Below are 18,341 nucleotides of genomic sequence, written 5' to 3' on the forward strand. Positions count from 1 at the left end.
TAGCAACCACACTGGCCCTTTCTCCCTTTGAATATCAGTTTTGGCTGTTATGAACTCTGATTTAATTAGAATTCTGCAAGTATATAAGCTTTTGTTTCTGCATAATTTTTTTTTTTTGAGACAGGGTTTCTCTGTGTAGCCCTGGCTGTCCTGGAACTCACTTTGTAGACCAGGCTGGCCTCAAACTCAGAAATCCGCCTGCCTCTGCCTCCCAAGTGCTGGGCTTAAAGTCGTGGGCCACCACCGCCTGGCTCTGCATAATTTTTAAAGATATATTGAATTTAATAGTTTAATGTCAACTTGACCCAAGCCAGTCACTTGGGAAGAGAGAACCTTAATTAAGGGATTGCCTCCATCAGATTGGCCTGTAGTCAAGTCTGCGGAGGCATTTTCTTGACAGATGATTGATTTGGGAGGCTCAGCCCAGTGTGGGCGGTGCCATCCCTTGCCAGGTTGTCCTAGGTTGTATAAGGAAGCAGGTTGAGCAAATCATAGCCAGCAAGCCAAGCCAGGCAGCAGTGTTCTTCCACTGTCTCTGCTTTAGTTCCTCCCTGGAGTTCCTGTCCTGACTCCTCTTCCTGATAGACTGTGAGCAGAAATATGAAATAAACCCTTTCCCCCTCAGGTTGTTTTTGGTCATGTGTTTATCACAGCGGTAGAAAACAGACTGGGGAGTAAGTGCAGGTTGTCATGCAGACTGTAACTTTGTTTCGTTTTATTGCTGGATGCCTGCTTTCTATAGTACAGTTTGTTCAAGCTGGAGGCTCTTAGGAACAAAGTTGCTCTGAGTATCCACGCTTTGTGAGCGCATGCATCCCTTTCCTCTAAGGCCTGCTAGTGGAGTTGCTTGTGCATGTGCTATAAGAAACTCTGGTGGTTCCTAAAGTGCTTGGATGGCGGTCTGTCACCATCGACTGGGGTTATTTAAGGGCGACAAGAGCTGGTGTGGATCCTTTCATGTGCTTAGGGTGCTGATTGGCTGCTCATAGTCCTTTGTAAAGTGTCCTCTTACCCATGTGCTAGTGCCGTGTGGACCCAGTTATGCTTGGGGATGTGTTCAGGATTCAAGTTCTAGGGTGAGTGGGTGTGTGCGTGCATGTGGGAGTGAGAGTATGTGAGAGTGTGTGTGTGTGTAAGAGAGGTGTTTCTGTGTGAATATACATCTTCAGGTAAGCTAAGGGTTTTAATTTTTCATAAAGTCTTAATTTAAAGGGTTTTTTTTCCTTACAGTTCATGCCTTAAAAACAAAAACAAAAAAAAAACATGCTGGGCAATGGTGGTATACAGCTTTAATCCTAGCGCTCAGGAGGCAGAGGCTGTGAGTTCTAGGGCAGCCAGGTTGACACAGAAACCATGTCTTGATAAAACAAAACAACAACAAACAGGTAGAAAATCTTTTTCAGGTTCGGGAGCAGTAGATCCACTGCAGTAAAGTATTTTGAGTTTAAAACAAAAACAAAGACAAAAAAACCAAAACTTTAACAAAGAGCCCCCTACTCCTTTTTTTTTTCCTGTTCCTTTTCCCCGAGAGTTTATAGTTTTACCCTTAATGCTTAGGCTGTGATGTCCTTCAAGTTAGTTTCTGAAATGGGTCACAGTCTTTTTCCTGTATGGACATCCCTTTATCCTAGTGATAGTTCAAGGTTTTTCTTCTCCAGCTTTGTGACAATCTATGTAGACTCTGTGATGTGTACTGGTCCATCTGTCTTCTGTGACTAGTGTGCATTTTCAGAATTACTGTAGCTTTTCCAACTTTTTAAAATTGTATTTGTATGGGCATTTTTGCCAGTGTGTATATCTGTGTACCATGTGAATGTCAGGTGCCTACAGAGGCCAGAAGAGGCCTTGGATCCTCTGAAACTGGGCTTACAGATGGTTCTGAGCATCCATGGAGGTGCTCGGAATGGAACCTGGGTGCTCTGGCAGAATAGCCTTTACCCACTGAGCCATCTTCTAGTCCATTACTGTAGTTCTGTAATGATGTCTCATTGTGGGGGAGTGTCTGTCCCCTGAGCTTATTCTTTGTTTCTGCCCTATTGTTTAGTCCATTACAGGCCCTTTACATTTCTGTTTAAAGTTGAAAATCAACTTGTCAGCCAGGTGTGGTGGCGCAAGCCTTTAATCCTAGCACTTGGGAGGCAGAGGCAGGCAGATTTCTGAGTTCGAGGCCAGCTTGGTCTACAAAGTGAGTTCCAGGACAGCCAGGGCTATACAAAGAAACCCTGTCTCGAAAAACCAAAAAAAAAAAAAAAAAAAAAGAAAGAAAAAGAAAATCAACTTGTCAATTCTGCCACAAAGTCTGCTTGATTCAGATTAGGCTTTTTTTCACATCTAGGGAGTCAATTTTGAGAGAATTTGATGTCTTAACAAAATTGAATCTTCCAGCACATTAGTATGTAATATCTAATTTTCTTAGCATTATCTTGTCATTTTCATTCTTCATGTTTTTATCTCCTTCTCTTTTTCCTTTGTTCTCTTCTTTTCTTGTACCTGTCCTCTCCTCTGCATCTGGTCCTTTTCCCTTCCCTGATGTATCCCAGGCCGTCTCAAACCCAGGATGCTCCTGCTTCAGCCTTCTGAGTGCTGGTGTTATGGGCCACCACTACCAGATGACTCTTTAAATGTAGCCATGAACTAGCTGTTACCATCCAAGAAGGAGCTAGGCACTAGTCCCCGTGACTCTTTACCTCCTTGTCAAGCATTCTGAGTACCTAGCTGCATTTATATTTTTCTGCCTTTAATACTAATGCAGTGTGCGGTGTGTGCCCAGGCTGGCCTCAAACTCAGAGACCCACTTACTTGATGAGTGCTGGAATTAATTAAAGGCTTAGTTTTATTTTTGAAATTATTTTTATTTTGCATGTGTGTGGATGTTTGCCTTACATGAATGTATGCTACTTGTGTGCTTGATATCCCTGGAGGCCAGAAGAGGGCATCAGATCCCCTTGAACGGGAGTTACAGATGACTGTGAACCACCTCTTGGGTGCTGGGAATGAAATCTAGATCACCTGGATGGGCAGCCAGGGCTTTTAACCACTGAGCCTTTTCTCTAGTCCCTCAATCGTATTCTTTTGTTTTGTTTTTGTTTTTGTTTTTGTTTTTGTTTTTTGTTGTTGTTGGGTTTGGTTTTTTTGTTTCGTTTTGTTTTGTTTTTTGGTTTTTTGGTTTTTCGAGACAGGGTTTCTCTGTATAGCCCTGGCTGTCCTGGAACTCACTTTGTAGACCAGGCTGGCCTCGAACTCAGAAATCTGCCTGCATCTGCCTCCAATCATATTCTTTGAAGCAGGGCCTGCCACTGACTGACCCTGGAGTTCACTGCTACACCTAGGCCGGCCAGCCAGCCGTCTTCAGGGATCTTCCTCTTCCAGCCTGCCCAGTGCCAGGATTATATGTGGGCTGCCATGCCTAGCTTTCATTTTTAAATTATGAGTGCCAGGGACTGAACTGCCCTCATGCTTATGTGACAAGTGGTTTGCTGACTGCGGCCTCAGGCCTTTGTCTTCTTCCATTTTCAAGTGTCACCTTCTCCCTTTAAATAATTAATCTATTTGTAATAGCTGATTTCAAGTCTTTGCTAACCCTGTCATTCATGTCTGTCACCTTTTTAAAAAAAATTATGCTTTGACAATGGATATAATCAACAGTAATGCTACCATTATGACTCAACTTGTCATTTTTAAAACGTTTATTTTATTTGGAGTTATACTGTGTGTATGTGTAGTGTACACGCATGCAGGTCACAGGAGGCAGAGACGCTGGATCTCCCAGAGCTGAAGTTCCAGGGGCTTTTGAATTGCCTTGTGGTTGACCACTGAGCTATCTCTCCAGCCCTGTCAGAGAAAATTGAACATCTGGACCTGCATGAATTTGTGTTAGTCCTTTTTCCAGTTCCCTCCTGGCTGTTTGCTTATTGGTTGTCCAGCTGCATAATTTCCCCTCTGCATTAGCATCTCAATGCTTACCCGGGGCTTCAGAGGGTCTGATAAATTGCTGGAGCTCTCCCCACCCCACACCTTTTTTTCTGGTGACTTGGCCTGGAAAGTTGTTTGCTTTAACCTTTGTCTTTGTCTTCAATTTAGTGAGGTTACCACACCCTGTGGGGGCTCCTGTCTCAATGCTTCTTTATAGGATGTCTCCAGGGCGAAAGTGAGGCTCATTTCCCTTCAGGATCACAGTCTTGTGCCTGGTGTGTAATATCTGAAATCGTTTGTCTTCTGTATAGTTTTGTAGCTGCATCAGCAAGGCAAGTCTACTCTATCATGGCTACGGGTGAGTTTCTCTCATCCTTTCATTAGTTTCTGTTTAATTGAGGTGAAATTTATATATCATAAAATTAACCATTCTGTCCCTTTATCTCCTAGTGAGTCAACTTTTAGGGTGGTCTAAATTGGAGCTTGAGAGATGGCTCTAGGGGAAAATGCTTGCTATGCAAGCATGAGAAACTAAGTTCTGGTCCTAGAACCCATGTAAATGCTAGGCGGGTGTGGTGTCCAGCCTGTAATTCCAGTACTTTGAAGGCGGATCCCTGGAGCAGGCGAGCAAGCTAGACTAGCTGAGTGGGTGAACTCCGAGGTCAAGTAAGAAACCCTGCCTCAGTAAGTGTGTAAGTGGAGAGCAGTTGAGGAAGGCTCCAGGGTCAAGGATGGGCTTCTACTCCACCACAGGGGGAAAAGTGCTCAGAATTGTTATGGCTGGTTCGTCCATTTAGGTAGAAGGTTATAAAGGATTTGAAGACACTCAGTATGAGACTTGATTTAGTAAATGAGCATCCAAATTCTCTTGTCCAAAAAGAAATTAAGTTACCTGACTGGGTTCAGATAGGTTTTCTTTAATATGGTGACCACACATGATATTGTAAGCTGATAACTGCATTTGATGCAGCTAAACCCACTGCAGAACAAGATTAAATAAAATGCAAAGAAGCCTAGTTTAAAATCCCCTCCAAACCTTCGGTTTTGTGGGAGTGCTTGATTTACATATTTCTGCTGTTCTAAGGAACTGCCGACTCCTGCTGTGTTGCTGTGGGGTCACCTGTCCTGTCTTGCTCTTCACGCTCTCCTGAGCCCTTCAGTCTCTTTAATTGCTATAGAAGTTGTTGGCTCCTGTGGTTTTAAGATGCAGCATTCAAACTGTTGGGTCCTCTCAGTGCTTGTGCTTCTGAAAGCAGGCTTGAAAAAGCATCGTATGGGAAATGTAAACAAGTTGGCTGCTCTTAGAGAGTTTTTTAAAGGATGAAGGTTGGAAGAGACCTTGGAAACTAGCCCTCCTTTATGGGTGGAAGATCTCTTCATAGTAGAGGTCAGGACAAGAGCCTGGGGGTTGGGAATGGGGTTAGAAGGTTCTTGCAGGCTAGGAGAGACACGGGGAGGAAGTACTAAGTAGATGGCGCAGAATATGAGAACTCTGTGGCGAGTTCTGTTTGACAAGTTATTTATTTCTAATGGGACCATATAAAAATAGCCTATGTGTAGGCATCAACAAGTCTCATTACGAAAGGAATCAACTAGCTTGGAAACCAGGTGACTGGCCCTTGCAACCCAAGTACAGGCCAGCATGAGCCACAGTATGAGACCTGTCTCAGAAAGCAAAACGAAAAATAGACAGCCTTCAATTTTGCAAAAAGAAATATTAGAACTGTGAAACTAGCTATCAGTGCAGTCATAAACGTAGTTAAAAGGCATCAAAACTTGTGTGTTTATGTTGAGACAGGAGATTGGCTTCAAATCCCCAGTCCTCTGCCTCAGCCTGAGCGCTGGGATCGGCACTGTTCTTGGCTTCCTTCTGAAGTACTTTATTCACTTTTGAAAACATGCAAGAACGAGTAAGCTCTCTCCTCTGCCACTAGACTGCCTGCTGCCACTTGACCACCATCCGTGTTCCTCGCTTGTACTTAATAGAATTCTACAGATGTAGCCATTTGTTGCCAGTCAAATTTTCAGGTTTAAAGGACTTTTGTAGCTCTCAAAGTTTCTACTTTCTTCCCCCTCAGTTTTTCCTATGTTAACCAGGGGAAAGGGAGGAAAAGGTCTGTTATTGGAAGAGTCTAGAGGCCTTTCCGAAGCCAGATCCATTTTGTCTACAATGAAGAAAACCCAAAAGTCAAAGACACTCGCAAGTATGGGAAGCAAGAGAAGGGTGTTTGGTGTCCTGCCCTGCAGGAGCTGAGTGCACTGTCATGCCTTGTCATACTTGGGTGGTACTATGTTATCAGGAGCTCCTGCTGGGTGAGGTGGCTTATGCCTGTAGCCAGTGTTGTAGAGGCTGGACGGGGATTGCGACTAGTTTGAGGCCAGTCTGGGCTTCAGAATAAAATGGGCTTCGTGTACACATGTACATACATACATACAATACAACTTCTGTGAAGTTTTTGCTATGATTTTTTTTTCACCCACATGAGGTTAATTTCTTAATTTAAAAAAAGATTTATTTTTTTGCATTAGACCAGGGTTTCTTTTCCCGCAAAGCTAATTTTCCTACAAACTAGTGAGAATGTTCACAAAGACAAACATCACATGACTTCCTTAGTGTGGAAGCTAGAGGGGAAAAGGAGGGCACAAAACTAAAGTAGGAGAGCTGGGGGTGGGGTGGAGTAAGAAAGAGTAGAGGGGTGAGTGAGATCAAGTACTTTATAAGCGTGTATGAAAATGTCACAAGGAACTCCATTGTACAATGAGCATACAGGAGGAAAAATGATTTTAAAAACTTGTGGACATGACTTAAGTGAAAGTCATGGAAATCCTGAAGTGCAGCTTCTGTAGCGAGAATAAAGTGTGTGTGTGTGTGTGTGTGTGTGTGTGTGTGTGTGTGTGTGTGTGTGTGTGTGTGTGTGTGTGTACGCGTGTGCACATGAGCCTGCCTGCCTGCCTGTCTGTCTGTCTGTGTATGACTGGTCCAGTTTTGATCAGCTGTACTGACAGAGCTAGGCTAAGATAGTGTCCTGCTTGTTAATCAGGGCTAGGCAGAAGCAGCAGGAGGAAGGATGACCCTGCCTCAGGAAGTTTTGAATGGCTTGTTATTTATAACCAGTATGCGGTAGAGCGGGAGAGCAGGTCTCTGCTTACTGACAGGAAGAGTTTCAGCCGGCCAGTGTTCACATTTGAGGAAGCGGTTTATGGAGCTGACTGATTGAAGCTCTGCGGAAGGAAGGATGAGAAAAGTGACTGCAGATCTGAGTCAGAGGTAGCAGAGATGTGGGAAACCCAGCCAGGACAGGGTAAAGGGTGCCTATGCCTTTGGACTGAGTCCCTGTAGCAGCTTGTGTGAAAGTCTGTGTGCTAATAGGTCAGCTGAAATAAATATATGACAGACTGATGTTACCTAGCAACAGAAGACAGGAGGCGGGAACTAGCTTCCAGTGTGTTTGTGAATTGGTTCCTGTCTAGACTTGTAAATGCACTTTTTAATAATGGGGTGCTGTTCTGATTCTGTGTTTGTTTGTTTGTTTGTTTTTGAGACAGGGTTTCTCTGTGTAGCTCTGGCTGTCTTGGAACTTACCAGGCCTTGAACTCACAGAGATCCTCTGCTTCTGCCTCTGCCTCCTGAGTGCTGGGATTAAAGGTGTGCACCACTATGCCCAGCCTTATGTGTGATTTTTGTAATATTGCATTGTTGCATGTTTTATTAAGAAACGCTTCATAAAGAATAGATTTATGGGCAGGAGGTATATCGAGCTCAGAGATAGAGTGCTTGTCTAGCACACATACGGCCACATACACACAAAAAAGAATTGATTCATTACAGAATAATGTATACATTTTGCAGGGCATTAAATACAGCAGAGTATTAAAGCTGACAGCTTAAGAAATAGCACCAGGGATATTTTCTTACTAGGCTTGACTTTATGGAGCTGAATTACAGGCACAGTTTTTACAAATGCGATGTAATTTATTCAGTGCTGGGTAGACAGTGTTCAGTGGGGTTTAAAGTAAGAAATCATAAAACTAAGTTAATATTCTTGTCTCGTTTTGATAGGATCATTCATGATACAGTTGTAGCTGTTTTCAACAAAGCTCGGTGATGAAAACTGTTATTTTTAACAAGATACCTCCAAGTTAAACATGAAACGAAAACACTTGGATCGTTTCCGTTCTGGCAAGGCAAAGAATACAGCGTTTTCCAGCTAACTGGTCATGGCACCTCTCTAAGAGTGACTCGTCATGCACCCCACCGGGAACATGGATGTTGGCTTTACACGGTCTGCTGTTCAGACCTTGTCCAGGAGCCACTGCAAAAACATCAAACAGAAGATTTCCCAGTGGGAAGGAAGAGCTAACGGTGTAACCAAGACAGCTAAGTTTCACCCAAAGGACTTTGGAGTGAGGTATAACTGCCACCAAGAGAGTCCCCCTCATAAGCGTCCCACTGGTGAGGAAAGGAATGGGGCTTTACCCAGAAACACGGATGTCAAAAGCCGAGATCAAAGTGAGGATGAAGGCGAGGGTGGAGAGTGTAGAGGCTCCCACCCCTCGGAAGCTGGACTGGACTCCAGCCTGGTGTGTGCTCGGGTCAAACAAATCGAAGGCTGCCAAGCTGTTGCTGTGGGTCCAGAGGCTTCCTTACCGCCAGGAAACTTCTACACCTCCCAGATACCGTGGAGAAGCATAGACGGGCTCTCCCCAGATAAACCCTTAAATTTGGCCTTAGCACCTTGTAACTCTACAGGGAGAGAACCGGATCTCAGTGTTCTGGATAGTTCTTACGGAATAACCAAGAGCTTGGAAAATATTTATTATGAACCTGAGGGGCAGGAATGTGGCCCCTCTATAAATCCTTTACCCAAACCCCGTAGGACATTCAGGTATTTATCTGAATCTGATGGTATACCATATAAAGAAAGGAACTGTGATCAAAAGTACTGTGAAAGTATTTCCTGTGTGGACCCTTCTTTGGCCTCTTCTCAGGATCCCGAACCAAAGAAATATGGCGGGAAGATCAGAGGGCGGTCCAAAAGGTATGTATGTGTTCGTCTTACAGCCCGTGGTTTGTAGTGTATGAGTCCTTGCGCTGCTTTGACCTTCAGTCCAAGTTTCCTTTCCCACCTTGGAATACGGGCTTCAGCTGAGCATAGAGATGTTGATAGCATAGAATCAAAGTAGGAGGAGAAAGCAAAAGTGAAGAAGTATAGGTAATACAGATTGTGCATATCTGTATTCCCATCACCAGAAAGGCTGAAGCAGGAGGATCAGTACAATTTTGAGGCTAATCTGAGCTACATATGACTTACAAAACCAGCTTGGGCTCCATAGCAAGACATTGTCGTATCCCTTTGCCCAAACAGCAAAAGACCTTTCTGATAAGCAGGTCCGTTCTTTGGCATCATTTAGGGCATGCTGGCCTCAGCCTCACTTTTAATTGGGGAGTAATTCATGGAGAGGTGACTAACCAGATAAGAGCACTGGATGCCCTTTAGAAGGCCCAGGTTTGATTACCAGAGCCCACATGGCAGGTCACAACCGTCCGTAACTCCAGTTCCAGAGGTTCTGACACCCTCTGTGGGCATCAGGCACACAGGCATGAATGTAGGCAGAACACATACATATAAAATAAAAACAGTATTTATTATCTTGTGGGTTTTTTTGTTTGTTTGTTTGTTTGTTGTTGTTTTTGACAAGGTTTCTCTGTGTAACTTTGGCTGTCCTGGAACTTGATCTGTATATGTGGCTGGCCCCAAACTCACAGAGATCCACTTGCCTCTGTCTCCTTAGTGGGATTAAAGGCGTGTATCACCACCAGCCATCTTCATAATTTTACACACGTCTTTTCAATTTCTGTCTTATCATTCTGAGATCAAAGTTTTTGAAGGTGTAACTTTAAAATACATCTTCTTTCGTAAGGAAATCCTTTGAATTTGAAGATATCCAGCACTTTCGGAACTCACGAAAGATCCATGAAGAACTTGGAAGAAATGCTGGCTCAGCACTTTACTACACACAGTCCGAGGATAATATCTATGAGGATATTATATGTAGGTATTCATGCTTTGGAGTTAATGTAATGCATGTTTGGGGGTGCTCATCATTGTACGGGGTCTCTTACAATCAAACGTATCTGGTTTTAACTTTGTTTTTCTAATTTGGAAACACGTGGCGTATGCATTTTCTCATCATGAGTGAGATTGACAGCTGGATGTCATTACAGATGACTCAGTTGGAAAGTGAATGCTGCAGTGTAGTGTTTTCAGAGTTCTTTAGCTTGGATGAACACTGGAGTGATAGATCAGTTTAAAATGACATTGGTCTTACAACCTTACATCCCCATGAGAATGAAGAAGAAGAAGAAAAGCATTGTTTTCTTTAGCTGCAGTCACAGGTCCCACTTAATTATGTTCCTCTAATCAGCATTGCTATGATTTCTAAAGATCCAGCCAAGGAAAATCCATACGAAGATATCCCAGTGCAGTCGTTCCCTGTTTGGAGATCCCCTTCAGCGTGGAGGCTGCCACCTGCTAAGAGCGCCTTCCGAACACCCAAGGTATAAGCGGAGGCTTCCCCAAAGAGCACATAGATGCTTGTGTGTGGTCGTATAGAAGAGCACATAGATGCTTGTGTGTGGTCGTATAGAAGAGCACATAGATGCTTGTGTGTGGTCATATAGAAGAGCACATAGATGCTTGTGTGTGGTTGTATAGAAGGTTCTGGTGGTTTAGCTGGGGCCCAAACTAAGAGGCACTGAATATAGATTTTATTGTCAGTGGGGGTGTTTTCTTTTGTTTTGTTTTAAAGATGCTATACTGGTTTCTTTTAAAAATATCTTTGCTTTGCTATTGGTTGGGTAATCTTAGTATTAAAAAAAAAAAAAAACAACTTAATATGAGTAAGATTAGGCCAGAGGTCTTTAAACTGTTCTATTTGCAACCCCTTTTCACTCAAGGGGGGATTGAGACAGGTCTCACTATGTAAACCCCTGATAGTCTAGAACTCACTTTGTAGACCAGGGTGGCCTTGAACTCACAGAGATCTGCCTGACTGTGTCTCCAGAGTACTGGGGTACTGGGATTAAAGTTGTGTGCCACCATGCCCATCCACCCAAAAAATTTTTACATGACCACAGATATATAGGTATGTAATTGGTATACAAATTAAACCTTTGCAGACAATAAATCATAAATATATTTTATAATATATACATGTATGCATTTATAATTTTGTTATTTATTAAAGACAAAAGCAAATATGCACACTAATGAAATAGGTGTGCTTATTTTTACATAAAAAATTGATTCCTGGCTGGACGTGTGGTAGGTGGATCTTTGTGCATTTGAGGCAGCCTGGCCTACATAGTGAGCTCCAGACCAGCCAGTGCTACATAGTGAGCCCTATCTTACATAGTGAGCCCTATCTTACATAGTGAGCCATATCTTACATAGTGAGACCCTATCTTACATAGTGAGCCCTATCTTACATAGTGAGCCCTATCTTACATAGTGAGCCCTATCTTACATAGTGAGCCCTATCTTACATAGTGAGCCCTATCTTACATAGTGAGCCCTATCTTACATAGTGAGCCCTATCTTACATAGTGAGCCCTATCTTACATAGTGAGCCCTATCTTACATAGTGAGCCCTATCTTACATAGTGAGCCCTATCTTACATAGTGAGCCCCTATCTTACATAGTGAGCCCTATCTTACATAGTGAGCCCTATCTTACATAGTGAGCCCTATCTTACATAGTGAGCCCTATCTTACATAGTGAGCCCTATCTTACATAGTGAGCCCTATCTTACATAGTGAGCCCTATCTTACATAGTGAGACCCTATCTTACATAGTGAGACCCTATCTTACATAGTGAGCCCTATCTTACATAGTGAGCCCTATCTTACATAGTGAGCCCTATCTTACATAGTGAGCCCTATCTTACATAGTGAGACCCTATCTTACATAGTGAGCCCTATCTTACATAGTGAGACCTATTTTACATAGTGAGCCCTATCTTACATAGTGAGCCCTATCTTACATAGTGAGTGAGCCCTATCTTACATAGTGAGCCCTATCTTACATAGTGAGCCCTATCTTACATAGTGAGCCCTATCTTACATAGTGAGCCCTATCTTACATAGTGAGCCCTATCTTACATAGTGAGCCCTATCTTACATAGTGAGCCCCTATCTTACATAGTGAGCCCTATCTTACATAGTGAGCCCTATCTTACATAGTGAGCCCTATCTTACATAGTGAGCCCTATCTTACATAGTGAGCCCTATCTTACATAGTGAGCCCTATCTTACATAGTGAGCCCTATCTTACATAGTGAGACCCTATCTTACATAGTGAGACCCTATCTTACATAGTGAGCCCTATCTTACATAGTGAGCCCTATCTTACATAGTGAGCCCTATCTTACATAGTGAGCCCTATCTTACATAGTGAGACCCTATCTTACATAGTGAGCCCTATCTTACATAGTGAGCCCTATCTTACATAGTGAGACCTATTTTACATAGTGAGCCCTATCTTACATAGTGAGCCCTATCTTACATAGTGAGTGAGCCCTATCTTACATAGTGAGCCCTATCTTACATAGTGAGCCCTATCTTACATAGTGAGCCCTATCTTACATAGTGAGCCCTATCTTACATAGTGAGCCCTATCTTACATAGTGAGCCATATCTTACATAGTGAGCCCTATCTTAACCTTGCCTCTGTTCCAACCTCTGAAAAAAGGATGAAATCTTTACTGCATATTTGGTGCTGTAATACAGAATGATAGAAGTTTGTGGCTATTTCAGAAATTGGAAATTCTCTCCTAATCTAAAGCCAACATTTATCACATGATGTTTAAAGTTTTTGTTATATATATGGGTGTTTATCACTTGCCCATGGGTATGTGCACACAAAAGCAGTATTCTACAGACTGTTGTGAGTTCCCCAACATGGGGGCTGGGAACTGAACTCAGGTCCTCTTGACATCAATAAGCACTCCTAACCACTGAGGCATTTCTCCAGTCCCATCATTTAATGATTTTTTTTTCTTTTTAATGAAACGCGAGTTTTTGGCTCAAATAGGAATTTTAATATCAAATATTCTAACACAATAAAATTCAGCAACAACACACACTAAGACACAAAAGCAGGAATATATTAAAGTCTTTGCTTTCTGTAATTAAACCATCATGTTTGCAAAGACAGAAAGAACACTGAGCGTGTAAAATGAGAACATTACAGTTTCTAACATGCAGTAGTCTCTAGTCTGAGCCAGCTGTGTGCTGGTGTTGTGTAAAACGACATCATGCACAGTGCAAAGGGCATGTGCTGTGTGCTCCCAGCCAAGGCTGCCGTGAAGTCCCCACGCAGCACAGGTGAGCATTGCCAAAACCACCCCAGACTCTTAGTGGCCTGGGTTTAAATTCATTTTGTTTGTTCAGAAACCTTTTACTGTTACCTATTTTTTTAATGGCTTCCCCCATCAGTCACACTATTGTCACAACCTATGGCTGCAGACAGGCCAGGCACTTTTCAGTCCTCTGCAGTTACCAGTGCTTAGCCTGGGCCTCAGTTACTCAATCACTCCCTGAAACTCAGACCAATAGCTGGAGGAGGTCAAAGTGATGAGCTATTCTCCCTTGAGAATTTGATCATAGCACAGGGTAGAATTTTGGATTAGAAAACAACTACATTACTGGGATGAGAAGGAGTTGCAGAATCCCCATTTGGGATGAATTTAAAGGAAAAAGATAAGCATTTATTTTCTGGGGGAGCGTTGACTTTGTTTGGAAGCATAGACATTTCCTAGAGATCTTGACCAGTGTGTCTCCTGTTTTAGCTTCCTCCCAAACCCCAGTTCTTTCAGCGGAAGACTATGGAACTGAAGAATTCTCAAGCATATTTTCGATCAAAAATCACAAAGGATACTACTTTGCCTGTCACCCTAACGGAATGGAAACTGTTCCGAGCTGGAGAGGTGGCTAACAAGAAGAAGAGAAATCTCCCACCGGTGAGGAGACCAGCACACTCAGTCTTCAGATTCTAATAAAGTCGAATAAGCATTAGGATGAGCTGAATAATAGGTTAGAACTTTCCTGTTGGACTCAGACTTGGGAAGGCCTCTATTGTCTTGGCAATGGTTGGAATCAGCTACCGATCTCACATAAACTCCAGACTCTCTAACAACAGGAGAGTGTTTATATGCCAGTTCCTTTATGTACCAGAGCAAGGGCAGCCTTGTGCCGGGCTTTACAGGTTTCAGTAATGATGAAGTATGTGTCTTTTATTAGGATTACAATGTCTACTCAGAGGTGGAAAAAAAGAAACCAGACTGTTGTTTGGTTCTCGAGACTATCAAAAACCATATGAAGTAAATGACCTTGCCTTCAAGGGAGGGGAAAGGCAGTAAGTGCCCCTCTGCCGTCTTGACTGGAACTGTTACAAGGCAGAATATTTTAATGAGATCACTCGTAGCTATATCTTCTTTTAGGAGAGACTTTTTGGGGTTACATGAAGATATTTTCAGGATTGGCACAATACAATAGCAGATATATACATAATGCAATCAGATGATTGAAGTGATTTTCCTTCCATAATGCCAGGTGAATTAGGTCATTTTTTCATTTAGCACACACATTTTGTACCTGACTTTAACATAAACAAAAGTCGAACCTGTTTCTTGGGTTAGTGACTATGAACAGATCGGTTCCTTGGTAACTGTGTTTCATAGTCATTTAGTCTGTCTGTTTTCTGCTCTTGCTCTTGGGCAGGCATCCTGCAGGAGCCTTCTCCTCAGGAAGGTGGGTCTGGCACACACAGACTCCATGGGACTCTAGCGGATCATGTGTTCGTAAAACAAGATGCAGACTCTTAAGAGATTCTGCTTAAGATTTCTGACCTTGAAATGGCATTAGCAACTGTTTCAGAGGATTGTGGGTTAAAGGAGACAGAAGAGAGCCGGCATGTTGTCCCACTTGGGTGAGGCCCTGGGTTTAGTCCTCCCTGTCACAAAGAGACAAACAAGAGAGCCCTGAGGAAACTCCAGGTGCTGTGGGTGCTTCTTCCGGTGGGTGCTGTTCTATGCATTGCTGAGGCTGGTGTGAGTCTGATACCCACAACAACAGCTGATAGGATCACCTCTTTCAACTCTTCTTAAGAAAGAAAGAAAGAGAGAGAGAGAGAGAGAGAGAGAGAGAGAGAGAGAGAGAGAGAGAGAAAGGAAGGAAGGAAGGAAGGAAGGAAGGAAGGAAGGAAGGAAGGAAGGAAGGAAGGAAGGAAGAAAGAGAATGAGATAGGTCTCATGTATCACAGGCTAGTCTCCAAGTCACTTTGAAGATGAGGGTTTTTGTTGTTCTTTTGAAACAGCTTCTCTGTGTAGCCCTGGTTGTCCTGGAACTTGTTCTGTAGACCAAGCTGGCTTCAAACTCACAGATCCAGCTGCCTCTGCCTCCGCCTCTGCCTCCGCCTCCTGAGTGCTAGGACTGATGGCATGCACCACCCTGCCCTGCTAAAGCAGGATGTCCACAGCATACATACATTTAAAAATAATGAGCCGGGCGGTGGTGGCACACGCCTTTAATCCCAGCACTTGGGAGGCAGAGGCAGGTGGATTTCTGAGTTCGAGGCCAGCCTGGTCTACAGAGTGAGTTCCAGGACAGCCAGGGCTATACAGAGAAACCCTGTCTCGAAAAACCAAAAATAAATAAATAAATAAGTAAATAAAAATAAAAATAATGAAAACAAAATCTTATAAAAGTATTTTAAGTTCTTTTAGAATGTCCCATATGCAATACAAATTTTGTTGTTTGAACATCTTCAGAAACATTCCGTAAGAAAAGCAGTTTTCATTTATGTCCTCTTTGACCGCTCCAGCTGTTCCTGGCGGGGAAGTTGCTTTCAGATCTAATCCATATGCCTGGTCCACACCCTTCCTTCCTTTCTCTGCTCTGGAAGCCTGTGTGCGATTGCTCGTGGCTTCCCTGATGCTGTCGTGTTTGTGGCTGTCACGTAAAGCAGCTGCTTCTGTTGTTTCTTAGAGCATTCTGCAGTGTTTGCTGCAGCTGCAAGTAAGCATGGGTGCCTACTCCTGGCCCATAACTGGGATTCTAGGTTGCGACTTGCTCTGATAGTCCCAGAACAATAGTTTCCTTCATAATATGTGGGCGTACTTTTTATTCTACTTTGCAAATCCACTTAATATTTATGCTATCATGAGAGTTTCTGCACCTAAAACTCGCTTGCTCCCAAAAGTCTTCTCTATAGTCCATAAAGCACCTTTCTCTTTTGGATTCTCTCTCCTGCTTGAGAGTGAGGAACACTGGCAGTGTTTTACTTGAATGGCAGCTACAGAAATCCTGTAAGAGAACAAACTCATCCACAGACTTGGCGAAGGTCTGTGCTTAGGCTATAGTGGACTGACTGGCTTGCCTGCAGGATCAGACATGGACAGTCTGTTGACTCGTCCAGAGGTGGGCTTAACAGCTCTCGGGCAGTGTGTTCCCTCAAGATGAATACTTAAGCTTGAAACTTTAGGAAAAAAGAAAAGTAGGCACAGAGAAGTTACTCAGTTTTATTTGTCCGCTAATGTCACAGCTCTTCTCCGTTTTCTGTTTTTCCTCAGCCTGTATCTCTGAGTGTCTGATGTCTCTCTTATACACACATACCTCTTCCCCAGCGTTAGGGAAGAAGTCTGAGTTTCACTTACTTAAAAGAAACAGCAATGAAACAAGTTGAAAATCAATGATCTGGCTGCAGTTGCGTGAGGTGCAGCTTGATGAGTGGAGCGGGTGGAAATGTAGTTGTGTGTGGAGTAATTTGAATCCCCCACTTTTATGACAGCTCTAAAATTAGTTGCAGCGTTTGTCCCCACACTGGCAGAGTGCACTCCTTTTGACAAAAGCTCCATGAGTGAGATTATCTCTTCTTGGGAGAAACTCGTGAGAGCAGAAATAGCCAAGCCCCACCCTGCAGTGGGTGACGGTTCCCCTTCCTGTTCTCAGCAAGTGAAAACTTGAGCCGTCTTAATCATGGTAGGGAGTGCGGTAGCCGCATTCCCTGCAGGTTGTGGCACGGAGTGACACACAATCGCTCCCCAAGAAGCTGCACTGGGTTCATCTAGAAGGGCGGGTGGGGGTCCTCTGCAATTTTCTTTCCTAGGTTGTAGACATTAGTATGAGAACACACATCATCTAATGATACCATTGTAATCCAAAATTGAAAAACGTGAAGGTATTTTTTGTTTGTTTGTTTGTTTTGGCTTTTTGAGATAGAGTTTAGTTGTGTATCTCTGGCTGTCCTGGAACTCACTCTGTAGACCAGGCTGGCCTCTAACTCAGAAATCCGCCTGCCTCTGCCTCTCTGCCTCTGCCTCTCTGCCTCTCTGCCTCTCTGCCTCTCTGCCTCTCTGCCTCTCTGCCTCTCTGCCTCTCTGCCTCTCTGCCTCTCTGCCTCTCTGCCTCTCTGCCTCTCTGCCTCTCTGCCTCTCTGCCTCTCTGCCTCTCTGCCTCTCTGCCTCTCTGCCTCTCTGCCTCTCTGCCTCTGCCTCTCTGCCTCTCTGCCTCTCTGCCTCTCTGCCTCTGCCTCCCAAGTGCTGGGATTAAAGGCGTGCACCACCACTGGCCAGCAACGTGCAGGTTTTTATTACTCAGTGACTCTTGGAGAACTTAATGTGTTAGTGCAGATGTGTCATGCAGATGCCACAGTGCCTTGGTGGTGGTGACTTTAACTTGTACTTTTCTTGCCTTTTTTTTTAACAGCTTGTTTTGAAAATAAATGATACATTTGAATCTAAGAGAGGGAAGAAGAGGGTAAAGTTACAGCCTTACACTGGAAAGGAAGCCCCCTCCTCAAAAGGTAAGCATGGTCTGTGCTTTCAGTTTGTAGCCGTCAGTGTCAGTGTTAGCCTCCTACTGCTGGGACCAGCGTATCCTCTAGGAACAATTAGCGATGGGAAGATTTGTTTAGGCTCATGGTTTCAGTCCTTTCGTGGTGGCGGGAGCTTGTGCAGGCTAGGAAACCGGGGGACACCAGGGGTGGGGTTATAGCCTGTGGCTGTCCGTTAGGCCCCTCCTGCTAAAGCTCTCCAGAACCTTGCCAGCAGCTGCAGAACAAGCATTCAGATCACGAGCCTCTGGGGACATCTTGGATTGAAACCCTAACAGCACATGAAGGGAGCATTGTTACATGACTCAGCGTTTGATCAGACAGAGTTCTAGTTGGCCCAGCACTCCCCATGTATCGCAGGCTGGCCCTGAGCCATGTATCGCAGGCTGGCCCTGAGCCATGTATCGCAGGCTGGCCCTGAGCTTGGGATGAGCCTTCTGCTTGAGGCTTCCAGCAACAGTCATCGCATTCAAACCAAGTGCTTCCCGGGCCATTTTCAATTCCTTCTTACTGACCTCAAAGTAAGAACATTATGC

The 18,341-nt window shown here is 43.8% G+C and overlaps 1 protein-coding gene across 8 annotated transcripts in view; it reads left to right on the forward strand.

Annotated features, from left to right (window-relative positions):
- Dennd2c (DENN/MADD domain containing 2C) overlaps window positions 1-18,341 on the forward strand; it is a 67,092-nt gene that overhangs the window by 20,734 nt on the left and 28,017 nt on the right. For 4 of the 8 annotated variants that reach the window (XM_030252656.1, XM_006501605.4, NM_001384113.1 and 1 more), the window contains exons 2-6: window positions 7,973-8,951; window positions 9,835-9,965; window positions 10,359-10,471; window positions 13,763-13,933; window positions 17,679-17,775. Coding sequence is in view for 6 of the 8 variants with exons in the window: in XM_006501605.4 (XP_006501668.1) it covers window positions 8,158-8,951; window positions 9,835-9,965; window positions 10,359-10,471; window positions 13,763-13,933; window positions 17,679-17,775 (1,306 nt within the window). In the remaining 2 variants the exon portion in view is untranslated. Of the gene's footprint in view, window positions 1-4,175; window positions 4,271-4,316; window positions 6,117-6,427; window positions 7,181-7,972; window positions 8,952-9,834; window positions 9,966-10,358; window positions 10,472-13,762; window positions 13,934-16,945; window positions 17,152-17,678; window positions 17,776-18,341 lie in introns of those variants that run through there. The other 4 variants (NM_177857.2, XM_030252655.1, XM_006501602.3 and 1 more) reach the window with 4 other exon arrangements.

The sequence above is a fragment of the Mus musculus genome, chromosome 3 (genome assembly GCF_000001635.26).
Source record: "Mus musculus strain C57BL/6J chromosome 3, GRCm38.p6 C57BL/6J".
Lineage (NCBI taxonomy): Eukaryota > Metazoa > Chordata > Mammalia > Rodentia > Muridae > Mus > Mus musculus.